General features: G+C 45.4%; 1 protein-coding gene across 4 annotated transcripts in view; it reads left to right on the forward strand.

The window, feature by feature from the left end:
• Positions 1–14,631, forward strand: part of dner (delta/notch-like EGF repeat containing) — a 133,590-nt gene that overhangs the window by 87,995 nt on the left and 30,964 nt on the right. For all 4 annotated transcript variants that reach the window (XM_076988796.1, XM_076988795.1, XM_076988797.1 and 1 more), the window contains one exon: positions 3,237–3,350. In XM_076988796.1, the coding sequence (XP_076844911.1) occupies positions 3,237–3,350 (114 nt within the window). The remainder of the gene's footprint in view (positions 1–3,236; positions 3,351–14,631) is intronic.

Genomic DNA, 14,631 nt, shown 5'->3' on the forward strand with positions numbered 1-14,631 from the left:
ATTCACCAACTGCTGCTACTAAATGAAGAGCAGAAAGTAAGACATACAGCACAAATTACTGATGTATGTGTGTGTGAGTGTGTGTGTTTATGTAAGTGCAACATAGGATAAATGTACAGAATGTACTTATTAGCAAGGCCCCAGAGGCCAGAGGCAGGCAGAGAAAGACCAGGGAACCCCACCCGCCCACGGCCCCTCCAGGATCATGTCCAAAGCCTGCTGTGTACTGGAAACCTTTGCTATCCTTGCTTCTCAGTCAACAGAGTAAGTGAAATGTGTGGTGACATGAATTTTCATCCACATGTAGGTGGCTACAGTCATCTTTCTCTTTATTATAAAACTGACACAGACATTATTTGAACTATAATTCTAAAACATCTCAAGTCTGCCTCCTTTGTACTAATTTTGGATTTTTTTCTCACTGCAAAAGGTGACATGATTATTGGTCAAAATAGCTAAAGTTCAGATTTCTCTGAAAGGGTCTTTTCTTCTCCATCTGAGTCAATGGATCAACATAGCTCACACTATCACCCATCCCCCCGTCTACCTAGAAGTGGCTGCATGACAAAGGATGGCCTCATGGCCTCATGATCCAAAATACCTCAGCACTGGCTTTTGGCAGGCTCAGGTAGAAATGTAGTAATGTTAGTAATGTTTTTTTGTTCAAAATAACAATTTTTGAAAAAAATTACCAAATTAATTGTGTTGATCCACCTCAAACAAGGTCATGCAAAAGTCTGTAAGCTGGTCCTGAGTGTGTCTGCCCATCCCCCAGCTGCATTGTTGTGCAGGGGACATGCATAAGGTGAGAGAGGCAGTCAGAGGGCCTGGCTGAGAGCAGCAGCTACAGAGGACATGATGTAAGTTTAGAAAAATACAATAAAGTTGAAATGTTCTCAACAGAGCACTCACATACAATTATCCATTCAGTCTGCCACTCCCTCATTTGGGGAGAAAGCTACACTATTGTGGCTATTCCCTACTTTAGACAATTTGGACAATTTTTAATCATGGAGGGGTCTGAAATTTTCGTCTTAGGTGCATGTCCTCACTGTATTGGAATATTTTATTGTCTGAGTGAAAGAGAAACAAAATGGGGTCACTAAAGTGGGAATAGCCACAGTACTGTAGCTTTCTCCCCAAATGAGGGACTGGCAGACTGGGTAGATAGTTGTATGTGAATGCTCTGATGAGAACACTCATGAACAATTGTGCAAATGTGAGATGTGTCGACTGCTACAGATACACGTGTGGCAAATGTACCAGGGAGATACCCTGGCAGTGCCAGGCATGTTCTGACAGACTGCTTAGTGACTGCTGAAGTGCTAGTCACACAAGAAGGACATGCCACTCACACACACATACACATACACACACACACACACACACAGCCCTGCACTGCAGCCTATTGTAAATATGTGTGGAATTGTTTTATTCCTTGTATTTTTTGTATAATTTTATGGCAATAATAAAAAGCATGGAACATAAAAACGCATGGAAACATAACAGTTGTTCTTTTGTATGTTTCTCATGCTGAAATTTCAGTCCTCCTGACTTAGACACAATTGCTTCTGGTCATTACTCACATGTACCTGGCTATAAAATTTCTAATTTTCTATTTAAAATATAAAAAAATAATGTATTGTTTGTGCTTTGTTGCTCAGATAAAACTAAACTAAATACAATATATATAACCTTTATATTATAAAATACAATAAACTGAATAGAACTAACTAGAAACTAAATGGCTAAACTCAATGAAAAACAACAATTAGTTGTGAGCTGAAGCATGCCCCCTCCTGTGGTGCGCCAGTAATGGCCTTATTTACAGAACAAAAGTGCCTGCTCGCAGCTGATAATAGGATGTTAGCTAAAATCCTTCAGTTCTCTCGACCCTTCTCTGGGTTCCGATGGTAGAAGTGTTGAAAGACCCTTCTCTGGGACTTCTAGTGTTAAGTAGGTGAAAACAACACGGCGCTAGTAGAAGGTGGTGAAATCGGTCAGATGACCGGCCCTCCGCGCTTCTAGGTATAAGTATGTAAATGAGGCGCGGCGCTTCTAGTGTTAATATCTTTAATCTCTAGTTAATTTAACTTAGCTAGTTTTAGTAGTTTAATTAGTATCTCAGCTGAGCTCTTAATAGAATTCTAGTGTTAATTTGCAGTTATTTTATATAACTAATTTTTTTCTTTTAATTATCCATCTTTAATATTAAACAACTTAGGCCTATTCTGTTATAGCTAAATCAAACACTTGGTATTTCCCTCTATCAGTAAGTTATTACAACCAAACAAAACATTGAGCATTTCACTAAGCCCACATGAGAAAACCAGCATTTACATCAGTAAATGTAGTAAATCAACCTTACAGTTACACATTCAAATATGTACATAACATGAAACTTAAACGGTTACTGTATCAGTGTTCATTAGATTGAGTCCTTAGTGCTAAACAGTCCTTTAGCAGCTGTAAAGAAAAACGCTCCCTGTCACTCAGCAGCGCTGTTCACGTGATAAGTAGCGGTTAAACTAGAACAGTCTTACCGCTGTTGGTGAAAAATCCTCGGTACGGAAAAGAAAAGAAAAACTGAAGCACCCGGGCTTCACAGCGATGTCCACTCTCCTCGAATTGGAGAAAAACGAACGTGTTTTTCGAAGCACAACACAGTCCAGTCGTAGCTCCTAGCTCTGGTGGCTCGCCATCAATTTTTTCTGATCACGCGCTGGATGCGTGCCCCGCAAACTTTACTTTCTCTTCTGTAGAGCAGTTAAAAGTAGAACGCTGAACAAAACCACAGTCTATCGACATAGACAGAAGGGTAAATAAAACACTTACAGAAACAAAATAACTAGTCAAATACACTTATATTTCTTAAATTTTACTGGAGCTACTCTCGACGCGACCTCGTACGTTCCCGCTACCTCTCGATTCTGCACGAGAATTTTCCGGAAGAGAACGACTATCAAGCGGTGATTTGCTGATGGATATGACCTTTCAACTTAAACCAATGATAAAATTAATTACCAAAACCATAAAAAATGTTTTAAATTCTATTTATCCATTTTAGGCATTTTTAATACCACTAAAATAAATTATTTAAATGATGATTTTCTACTTAATGTTTATTCTTATTTGGTAATTATTATTATTATTTAATAACCAATGTGTACTTTCACCTGGGTTACATTACTGGTGTATGTGCCGGTGTGCATGTGTCTATGTGTGTGTTTCTGCAGGGTTTGAGGGGGAAAGGTGTCAAGCTATGGTGGATCACTGTGCTTCATGGCCGTGCAGGAATGGAGCCCCCTGCACCAGCACGCTGGAAGGCCCCCACTGTTCCTGTGTAGAGGGTAGACACTTGCATATTCACATATACACATTTGTTGCTACAATGTAGAGGGTAGAAACATAGCCACACACTCCATTACTCCACTGTAGAGGGCACAAACACACGTCTGCACACACCACTATTGCACAGAAGGTGTACACACACATACACACACATACTTGACTCTCATTTAAAATGTTTCACTACATTACAATACATAACATGAAAGTATAAAAAATATTCTGAAGGCCAAGAATGTACCAAGCTGAAGAAAGCAAACATGGGTTTTAATCTTTTTAAAACTGATTTGTTTTAAACTGGAAATTAAACAAGTCATTATTATTTTTTAATTAAACAAAGAAAAACAACAACAAAGAAAGCAAAACGTACCTATCCAGTGTGAAGTTTGTACAATGTAGTTCTGGGCTTGCTCTGGTTTAGGCTTCGTCTCTGTTTCCTCTCATCATTAACTGTGTTGTCCTGTTCCTTATTTTAGTCTTATCTCCTCTGTTCCAATTAATGCTCAAAACCCAAGCCTTTCTGCTTCAGCAAAGGGTTCTGTTTAACCAGGTCACACTATCACCTCACACTGCATCCTCCCCCCTGGCTAAAAGTGACTGAGAAAGCTCTTCGTTGGTTTGAATGACCCTTTCTGAGCACTCTGAATGTACTCAGAATGTGAATGTTTTTAAGAAAGCATAATACATGCAGGAACAATATAGAAATATCAGTGTGCATTCTCAATTAGTCAGGTCAAATTTATTTATATAGCACTTTTTACAAGACAAAGCAGCTTTACAAGTGCATACTGAGACGCGGGGACAGAGGTGGCCGTAGGCGAGGGTTGCAACTGAGGAAGTTTATTCTCCATAACAACAACAAGCGAGGCAAACAAAAATAGCACTGTCTAAGGACAGCGTAAGTATAGCTCTAAACACCAAGAAGGCACGTAAAGGAAGCAGTGAAGCGAGGTCCAGCTTGGAAGCGCCAGCGGGGCAATGTGCAGCACTGGACCGAACGACCTGCGGGAATAAAAGGGTGCACAACATAATTGGGAACAGGTGCTAGTATTCAGGGGAGCTGGATGGTAGGAGTGGTGTAGTGATAGGGGGCATGTGTTGTGTGTGATCACGAACGGGCACACGCGCCCTCTGGTGGCGACCCGGCCTCCCCACCGTGAAGCATACCATTCCATACCATACCAACTTTATTTTGTAACGCGTTGCCGCCGATCACGGCGGTGACGCGTTGGTTTAAACGTGGTGAGAACCCAAACGCTAACCAAAAATAAAACGGCAAAAAGACAGCCAACTGAAACCTCCGCAGATGCGGGAAAAAACCGAAAATAAAACTCAAGGGTAACAACAGAAGGATAACACGGAGGAACTCGACGTGTACAGGTAAGTAAACAAACAAAAAACACGCGGAAAGAAATACAACGCGTCTAATAAGGGAAAAAAACAGGAAAACGAAAAACACACGGAGAAACCTCAACGTGTCAGAAGGAGAGGAGAAAAATACACAAAATAAAAGACGAAGCTTTGGTACAAGACCAGCGGCTTCTTACCAGGTTACCTGTCAGACTGTCAACCAGAACACTGGAGGACAACCGACGAAGAACAGAGGGAGAAGACAAAAAAAAAACAAAACCAACCTGAGAACACTCAGGGGGAAAACAAGAGAAAGAGAGTAACGAGATCGTAGTAAGAAGAAGAGAGAACTTGGCTTAGGCTGTAAGAGTGCGTGACAACAGACAACTTCAGCAATGCGTTGCTGAAGTCGCCTGCTTTAAATAGGCAGCCCAACAGGTGTAACCTATCGGGCTCGATTACCCCCGGTACCAGCTCGCGGGCTCCGCCTAGTGGCGGCAGGAGGCACGTGCCTGGGTCCAATCCTGACAGAACCCCCCCCTCTAGGCCCGAGACCCCGCGGGCCCAGGGCAACAGCCCTGTCGCGGTAGAAGGCCGCGATCAGGGAAGGATCCAGGATGCGTGCCCTGGGAACCCAAGACCGCTCCTCAGGACCGTAACCCTCCCAGTCCACCAGGAATTGATCCCGCCCCCGGACCCGACGGACGTCCAAAAGACGCCGCACCGTGTAAACAGGACCACCACCAACCATACGCGGCGCAGGAGGAGCCGGGGCGGGAGAAGAACCACATAAGTAAGGCCGGAGATGGGACACGTGAAACACCGGGTGGACACGCATGGACGGAGGGAGAACCAAACGGTAGGTGACCGGGTTGATGTGACGGTCGACTTTGAACGGGCCCAGGAAGCGAGGAGCCAGCTTCTTGGTGCCGCCCCGCACCGGTAAGTTACCCGCCGCCAACCACACCCGCTGACCAGGACGGAAGGACAGCGCAGGGAGACGATGCTTGTTGGCGCTGCGGCAATAGGCGGAGGAGGCCTTCAACAGGGCCGAGCGAGCACGCGACCAAGCCTTGCGACAGCGCCGAAATTGAGCCACAGCAGAAGGCACAGCTACGGCCTGCTCGTGATCAGCGAACAGGGGAGGCGCATACCCAAACAAGCATTCAAAGGGCGACATACCCAGAGCGGAATGCCATAGCGTGTTGTGGGCGTACTCGGCCCACAACAGGTGGTCGGCCCAGGACGCGGGGTTAGAGGACGCCAGGCACCTGAGCGTCTGCTCCAGGTCCTGGTTGACTCGCTCGGTCTGACCGTTAGACTGGGGGTGGAAACCCGATGAGAGGCTGGCGGAGGCACCGAGGAGGGTCAAAAAGGCCTTCCAGAAGCTGCTGGCGAACTGAGGTCCTCTGTCGGACACCACGTCCTGAGGAAATCCGTAGTTACGGACTACATGAACCAGTAATAGAGACGCAGTTTCTCGGGCGGAGGGTAGCTTAGGCAGGCCGATGAATTTGCTGTACTTAGAGAACCTGTCTACAATCACGAGAATGGTGGTCAGCCCTTTGGAGGATGGAAGACCGGTGATGAAGTCTAGGGAGATATGGGACCATGGTCTGGAGGGAATAGGCAAAGGGCGCAACAGCCCCCTGGGCTTGTTACGAGGGGCCTTACTCCTGGTGCACACCTCGCAGGAAGCCACGAAGTCACGGATCTCCTGATCCATCGCAGGCCACCAAAACCTCCTTTTTATGAGCTCGGCGGTCCGCCTAGCACCGGGGTGCGCCACATACCGTTCGGTGTGTCCCCATAAGAGGACCTTACGCCGGACGGTCGAGGGCACGTAGAGACAGCCAGGAGGAACACCGCTAGGGCCGGGTTCGTTAGCGAGTTCATCCTGTACTGCTTTCTCAATACCCCACCGGATAGGTGCGACAACGACTCCCGGGGGAAGCACGGTCTCAGGGGGACTGTCGACGAGAGGTGGCTCCCACTGTCGGGACAAAGCGTCAGGCTTGGTGTTTTTTGAGCCAGGACGATACGACAGAGTGAAGTCGAAACGACTGAAAAACAGGGCCCATCTGGCCTGTCTGGCATTGAGGCGCTTGGCCTGCTGGAGATAGGTCAGGTTTTTGTGGTCCGACCAGACCAGGAAAGGATGGCGAGCCCCCTCCAGCCAATGTCGCCACTCCTCTAAGGCCATCTTAACGGCCAGGAGTTCTTTGTCCCCTACGTCGTACCGTCTTTCCGTGGGGGTGAACCGGTGTGAAAAGTAAGCACAGGGATGCAGCTTAGGAGGAACCCCGACCCGCTGCGAGAGAATAGCCCCAACACCCAGATCAGAAGCGTCAGTCTCAACAACGAAGGGAAGCTCAGGGTCAGGAACCCGCAGTACAGGAGCACTAGTAAAAAGGCCCTTAAGGGTCTCAAATGCTTTCTGGGCTTCTGGAGTCCATGTGAACTTCCCCAGTTTTTTGCTAGTGAGAGCAGAGAGCGGAGCCGCGAGGGAGCCAAAATTTCTAATAAAGCGCCTGTAGAAATTGGCAAACTCCAGGAAGCGTTGGACCAAACGCACGGACGTGGGCACGGGCCATTGAGACACAGCTTTAATCTTGGCGGGTTCCATTGCCAGTTTACCGTTGGCAATGATGAACCCCAAGAAGGCTACTTCGGCGACGTGGAACAGGGACTTCTCTAATTTAACATAGAGGTGATTCTCGAGTAGCAATTGGAGCACGCGGCGTACGTGTTGCTGATGCTCTTGGACGGTACGGCTATATATTAAAATGTCGTCTAGGTAGACGTAGGCATAGTTATCCAAAGCCTCCCTAAGGACGCCGTTAACAAACCGCTGAAAAGCGGCGGGTGCGTTCATGAGACCAAACGGCATGACTAAGTACTCGTAATGCCCGGAGGGCGTGTTGAAGGCGGTTTTCCACTCGTCGCCCTCCCTGACACGCAACAGGTTGTACGCACTTCTCAGATCTAGCTTAGTGAAGACCGTCGCCCGTTGAAGGGCCTCGAAGGCAGAGGACATGAGAGGCAAGGGGTGGCGGTCTTTGATAGTGATCTTGTTAAGCCCCCTGTAATCGATGCAAGGGCGGAGACCCCCATCTTTTTTCCCCACAAAGAAAAATCCAGCCCCGGCGGGAGAGGTAGAGGGACGAATAGTACCAGCCGCGAGCGCCTCCTGTATGTAGGTCTCCATAGCCTTGCGTTCAGGCAAAGCTAGGGAAAACAAACGCCCCCTAGGGGGAGTAGTACCGGGCAGGAGGTTGATAGCGATATCGCAGGCTCTATGCGGGGGTAGGAAGCCTGCTTTGCGTTTGCTAAAAACGTCTTTGAGGTCGTGGTAGACAGCAGGAACCTTTTCTATGAACGCTATCTTTTCTTGGCTCTCCCCGGTTTTGCTGCAGTGGGGCGCCAAGCACGACTGTTCACAGACCTTACTCCAACGGTTAATGGACAGATTAATAATAATAATAATAATACATTTTATTTAATGGCGCCTTTCAAGTCACTCAAGGTCACCTTACATCTCACATTAAAATAACAATAAACAGTAAACCCATACAGAAAATATATAAACAATCCACTTTGTAAAAAATACAATAAAATAAACACAGTCAATTAAGTGAATAAGCAATTTTAAAAATATGAGTTTTTAAAGCAGATTTAAACTCTGCGATTGAATCCAGCATCCGAATATGATAAGGTAGTGAATTCCAAAGGTTAGGTGCAGCATGAGCGAAAGCCCTAGAACCCACTGTGCTAAGCTTAATGACAGGAAGTGCCAATAAGCGTGCTGATGAAGACCGCAGAGAACGGGATGGGGTGTATATCTGAAGGAGATCTGCTAAATAGCCAGGAGAGAGGTTATGTAGTGCCTTAAAAGTTAAAAGCAAAATTTTAAACTGAATCCGCTCCAACACAGGAAGCCAGTGCAGCTGAATCAACAGAGGTGTGACATGATCAAAAGATTTTGAGCGTGTAATAATTCGTGCTGCAGAATTCTGAACTAGCTGGAGTCTGTGAATAATCTTTTTAGGAATGCCTACCAAAATTGAATTACAGTAGTCAATGCGCGATGTAACCATAGCATTAACTAAAACCTCTGCTGAGTATTGTGTTAAAATAGGACGTAGTCTGGAGATATTTCGCAAATGATAAAAGGCAGTCCGAGAGACCTTGCTGATATGATCAGAGAAAGAGAGTGTACTATCTAAAATAACACCAAGACTCTTAACCTGCGTAGAGACAGGTATAGTGATTCCAGCAATGAGAAGAGAACAAGGTGAAACTTTTGAGATAGTGGACTTAGAACCCACAAGAAGTACCTCAGTCTTACTGTTGTTGAATTTTAAGTAGTTCCTTGTCATCCATAAGTGTAGATCATGGATACAGGCAGTAAGTGAATCCAAAGTAAGAACAGAGGCTGATTTGCTGGACACATAGAGCTGTGTATCATCAGCATAACAGTGAAAATGAATCCCATGATATCGAAAAATATTGCCAAGAGGAAGAAGATATATAATAAATAAAAGTGGCCCTAATACTGAACCCTGTGGTACACCGTGACAAACTCTGGAAGTCTCTGATCGAGAATCCTGAATTTGAACAAATTGTTTTCTATCAGCAAGATAGGAGACAAACCATTGATATACAGTGCCACAGAGGCCAATACCAGCCAGCCGATCCAAAAGAAGCTGATGTGATATTGTATCAAAGGCTGAACTGAGGTCGAGAAGAATTAAAATTGAAACCAAGCCTGAATCAGCAGCACGGAGAAGGTCATTAGTGATTTTGACCATAGCTGTCTCTGTACTGTGTTTAGGACGAAAACCAGATTGAAACTGTTCAAAAAGATTATTGTCATCAAGGTAAGCTTGAAGTTGAGCTGCAACTACCTTCTCAAGAATTTTAGAAATAAATGGTAGGTTCGAAATAGGGCGATAATTATTTAAATCATTGGGCTCCAAACCAGGTTTTTTTAAAATTGGTCGAATCATAGCAACTTTCAGTGCAGGCGGAACTATAGCTGCAGTCAAGGAAGAATTAATAATTAAGGTTATCAGAGAAACAATAGAAGGTAAACAAGCTTTAACTAAAGTTGTGGGAATAGGATCCAGGTTGGAGTTATTTGATTTTGAAATAAGTTCATAGATGTGACTTTCGGTTGGAAGACAGAAATCACACAGAACAGTTGATGGAGACAGATTCATAACACTCACTAGTGGTGAACTAGACTGCATACCATTATCAGAAATTAGCTGCTTATGGATTTCAGCAATTTTAGAATTAAAAAACTTCAAAAAAACAGAACATTGTTCAGTTGAGTTACTGCTCATATTTATATCGGAAGGTTTGAGTAATCTTTTCACTGTGCGGAAAAGAGTTTTAGTGTTCCCTACATTTATGCCGATAATGTTCGCATAATAATTCGTTTTTGCTGTTAAGAGTGCATTCTTATAATGGAGTACATGATCAAAATACATTTGTTTATGAATTAAAAGTCCAGTCTTAGAGTATAGTCTCTAGTTGTCGACCTTTTGTTTTTAGCTGATGTAGCTCTGAGGTGTACCATGGAGCACTATGTGTAAATGAAACAACCCGCGTTTTCAACGGAGCTACAGCGTCCAATGCAAGGGATAGACTATTGTTATAATAGTCCACTAGATCAGTAGGTGAGACAGTAGATGGATAAGAGGATTCTGAGCCAATGAAACTTAAAAGATCTTCAGGATTAACATGACGAATGTTGCGATAGGATATTGTACGCTTCACCCTTGATTTACCAGATATTAAGTTGATGTTAAATAGCACAACTTTATGGTCCGAAATGGGTAATTCAGTAGAAGTTATATTATATGGTATGATGCCAGAACAACAGACCAAGTCAAGTATATGTCCCTTATTGTGAGTACAAAAATTGATATACTGTGTTAAGCCAAAACAGTCTAACATTGCTTTAAAATCTTTAGTAAGCATAAGATCAGCATCATCGAAATGAACATTAAAATCTCCAGTTAAAATGACATTAGGAGATAATGCACTAAGTGTAGTTAAAACTGTTGAAAGTTCATTGATAAAAGTACTTGATGATTTCGGAGGTCTGTACAGGACGGCTATAATGGTAGGTATAGGTCCACAAAGTTCAAAAGCCAAAAGTTCAAACGAGGACTATTCAGGTACAGAGACTGGTCTTACTTTCAAACTCTCGCGATAGATCAGCGCAAGACCGCCGCCTTTACCAGAAGAGCGAGGTTTGCACATATGAACAAATCCAGGTGGAGTTGCTGAGTTGAGGTGGAAGTAATCATTCTCTCGCTGCCAGGTTTCCGTCAAACAGAAATAGTCCAGGTTATTGTTCGTGATAAAATCATTAATCAAGAGGGCTTTGTTGGTAATGGACCGAATGTTATAAAGAGCAAACTTAAAACAAGTCGCGTATGCACTCACAAGTGCTCTAGGTATTGGCATTAGCACACCATGATCCACACACCGGTTAGAGCTCCTCTGATGCCGCTGTCGCGAAGACCAAAGTGCACAAATAGTTCCAGGATTTCCACCAGTAAAACTGAAATTTCGGCGAGATCCTCGATGAACATATCTTGAACGACGAAGAACGTCACGATGTAATCCGAGTTCAGTTGGAAGTTCATAATTAGCCCGAAGTCGATACAGTTCCTCAGGTGAGTATTTCAGTCGATTTGTAGTGGCAACGGGGGACAGCATTGTAAAAAGTACAATCCAAAACATAATTTTAAAGTTTGCCATGTTTTTGACTGGGATTCAATCAGCAGCAATGTTAAAATAAAACAATTATTCAACACCCCGGTGAGCAGCGGCAGCCACAAGCGCCAGCGTTCACTCACCAATCTACGTCGGGGTTGTGGCGTTGGAGCCAGGGAAACCCTAGGATCAGCTGTAGTTTGGGTGCAGCGATGACATAGGGGGTGAGTGTTTCGTGGTGGTTCCCTATGGAAATGTTCAGAGGGACGGTTTGGTGGGTTATGTCCCCGGAAGTGAGCAGCCTACCGTCCACAGCGGACACAGAGATGGGCTTTTCTAGAGGAACCAGAGGTATGGAGAGCGAGGCTACGAGAGCGGTGTCTATGAAATTACCAGAGGCCCCTGAGTCAACGAGAGCCAGGACCCGATGTTCCTCAGAACCTCTCCATGACACCACTACATAAGGCATCAGTCCGCATGCGGGGAAATAAGTGCCATGACCCGTCGGTGCAACCCCGTTCACCGACGGGTCTGCCCTTTTCCCTGTAACTCAGGACACTCGGCGATACGGTGGTTAGCCCTGCCGCAATAAAGACACTTGCCCTCTCGTATGCGGCTTTGTCTTTCCTGACGGGAGAGACGAGTGTGCCCTAATTGCATGGGCTGTTCCGATGACGCGCCCTCCTCGTGTGTGGTCTTACGCACAGGGGATACTGCCTTAACACCGGGCGAAGCGAACAAACGGCGGTGTTGTTTACGGTCCCTCAACCGATTATCTATTCTAATGGTGAGGTCTATTGCGTCGTCCAGACCGCTAGGAGGCTCCCTGAGGGACAGTTCGTCCTTGATCTCTTCGCTCAAGCCTTCTATGTAAACGGCCCCCAGCGCCTCCGAACCCCAATCACTTTCTGCCGCCAGTGTGCGGAAGTCCAGGGAGTATTCCGCCACGGTAGATCTGCCCTGTCGCAAACGTAACAGCTTGGAAGCGACCATACCCCCTGAAGCAGGATGAAAAAACGCCTGCCGCATAGCCCGAGAAAACCGTTCGTATGAGGAACAGAGCTCCGGCTGGTTCTCCCATACCGGTGTAGCCCACCGTAACGCTTTCCCCGAGAGTAACGCCATAACATAAGCCACTTTAGCACGTTCGGTGGGAAAACGGGACGGTTGTTGTTCAAAGATAAGAGAACACTGTAACAAAAACCCCCTACACTCGTTGGGATCCCCGTTATAACGCGCCGGAGCGGGCAATGCGGGCTCAGCACGAGAGTCAGCAGGCAGCCCAACAGCCCCGGGGGAAACCAGAGGGCTGGGAGCCGCAGCAGGCGGATCAGGCTTTTGGACAGCGAGAGCGATAGCCTGGAGCTGAGTGTGAATTTCCTGCAACGCCTGCTCATGCCTGCCAATAGTCTGCCCTTGTATGGCAAGGGTGTTTCGCATGTCGTCGGCGTCAGGGTTAGCTGGGTCCATAATAGGCTGAAGTTGTTCTGTAACGCGTTGCCGCCGATCACGGCGGTGACGCGTTGGTTTAAACGTGGTGAGAACCCAAACGCTAACCAAAAATAAAACGGCAAAAAGACAGCCAACTGAAACCTCCGCAGATGCGGGAAAAAACCGAAAATAAAACTCAAGGGTAACAACAGAAGGATAACACGGAGGGATAACACGGAGGAACTCGACGTGTACAGGTAAGTAAACAAACAAAAAACACGCGGAAAGAAATACAACGCGTCTAATAAGGGAAAAAAACAGGAAAACGAAAAACACACGGAGAAACCTCAACGTGTCAGAAGGAGAGGAGAAAAATACACAAAATAAAAGACGAAGCTTTGGTACAAGACCAGCGGCTTCTTACCAGGTTACCTGTCAGACTGTCAACCAGAACACTGGAGGACAACCGACGAAGAACAGAGGGAGAAGACAAAAAAAAAACAAAACCAACCTGAGAACACTCAGGGGGAAAACGAGAGAAAGAGAGTAACGAGATCGTAGTAAGAAGAAGAGAGAACTTGGCTTAGGCTGTAAGAGTGCGTGACAACAGACAACTTCAGCAATGCGTTGCTGAAGTCGCCTGCTTTAAATAGGCAGCCCAACAGGTGTAACCTATCGGGCTCGATTACCCCTGGTACCAGCTCGCGGGCTCCGCCTAGTGGCGGCAGGAGGCACGTGCCTGGGTCCAATCCTGACATATTTATAAAGCATTTTACGAGTACTGCAGCAGATACAAAGAGTTGTATGGCGTCAATATAGGACCTAATGTTTTGAGAATCAAAAAACAGAATCCATAACCAAGAAATTACGTTTTGTAATTGAGAAAACTGTCGTTAATATTGAGAGTTTAAAAAGCTGGTTTGTAAACACAATATTTGTTTTCAATAGTCTATTTTGAGTTTAATATTCTTGAAGAATCCGTTTTCGTTTTCGTTGCACCTTTTCTCGTTCGCGCTTCTCTCGGTCTCGCTCTCGCCTCCAGAAGTTTCTCGCTTTTGACTTTTGGACCTGTTTTTACGGGTGGGCGGGATTTACACAGTCATTGGCTGATGGAGTTAAGCCCCGCCCACCCATGCCATTCTACACACACGATTACAATATACAACAGGGTAGTCGTAACTCCACAACAATCTACTTCAGTCTATCTACTGTGGGTTACCAAAATAGATCATCGTTGAAAATAGCTGATATGAGAAAACAAACACAAATCTTGTGATGTATTGGTGTTATAATGGTTAATCCTCCACATCACCTGTAGGGGGTGCTATAACCCGGATGAATGATGTATGTGCACATGCGATTAAACCAACGCACATGTTGAAGTAGCTGAACCCAACAAATGTGTCCGGTTGTGCTAACTTCATAGGTCAGCATATTGATGCTATCTATAAGTAATGTATAACACAGTTAGACGGTAAAAACATTACAAATTGGCGACGAGTTAAGTAACCCACCGTGGCGGACGTTAGTCGCGGAGATTTTTTTTAACAGACTGGAAGGAGAACACGAGAATAGCGGCGCTCATCGGTCATATTGATGCCTTTGACGAGTCCATGGAGCAATGGTCGACATACGTTGAGAGGTTTGAACATTTTGCTGAAGCAAATGATGTCCCGGACGAAAAGAAAGTCGCTGTGTTTTTGAGTGTGATTGGTGCGACGACATACGGATTATTGCGCAGTTTGCCCCAGATAAACCGGGTGCTAAACC

The sequence above is a fragment of the Brachyhypopomus gauderio genome, chromosome 2 (assembly GCF_052324685.1).
Source record: "Brachyhypopomus gauderio isolate BG-103 chromosome 2, BGAUD_0.2, whole genome shotgun sequence".
NCBI lineage: Eukaryota > Metazoa > Chordata > Actinopteri > Gymnotiformes > Hypopomidae > Brachyhypopomus > Brachyhypopomus gauderio.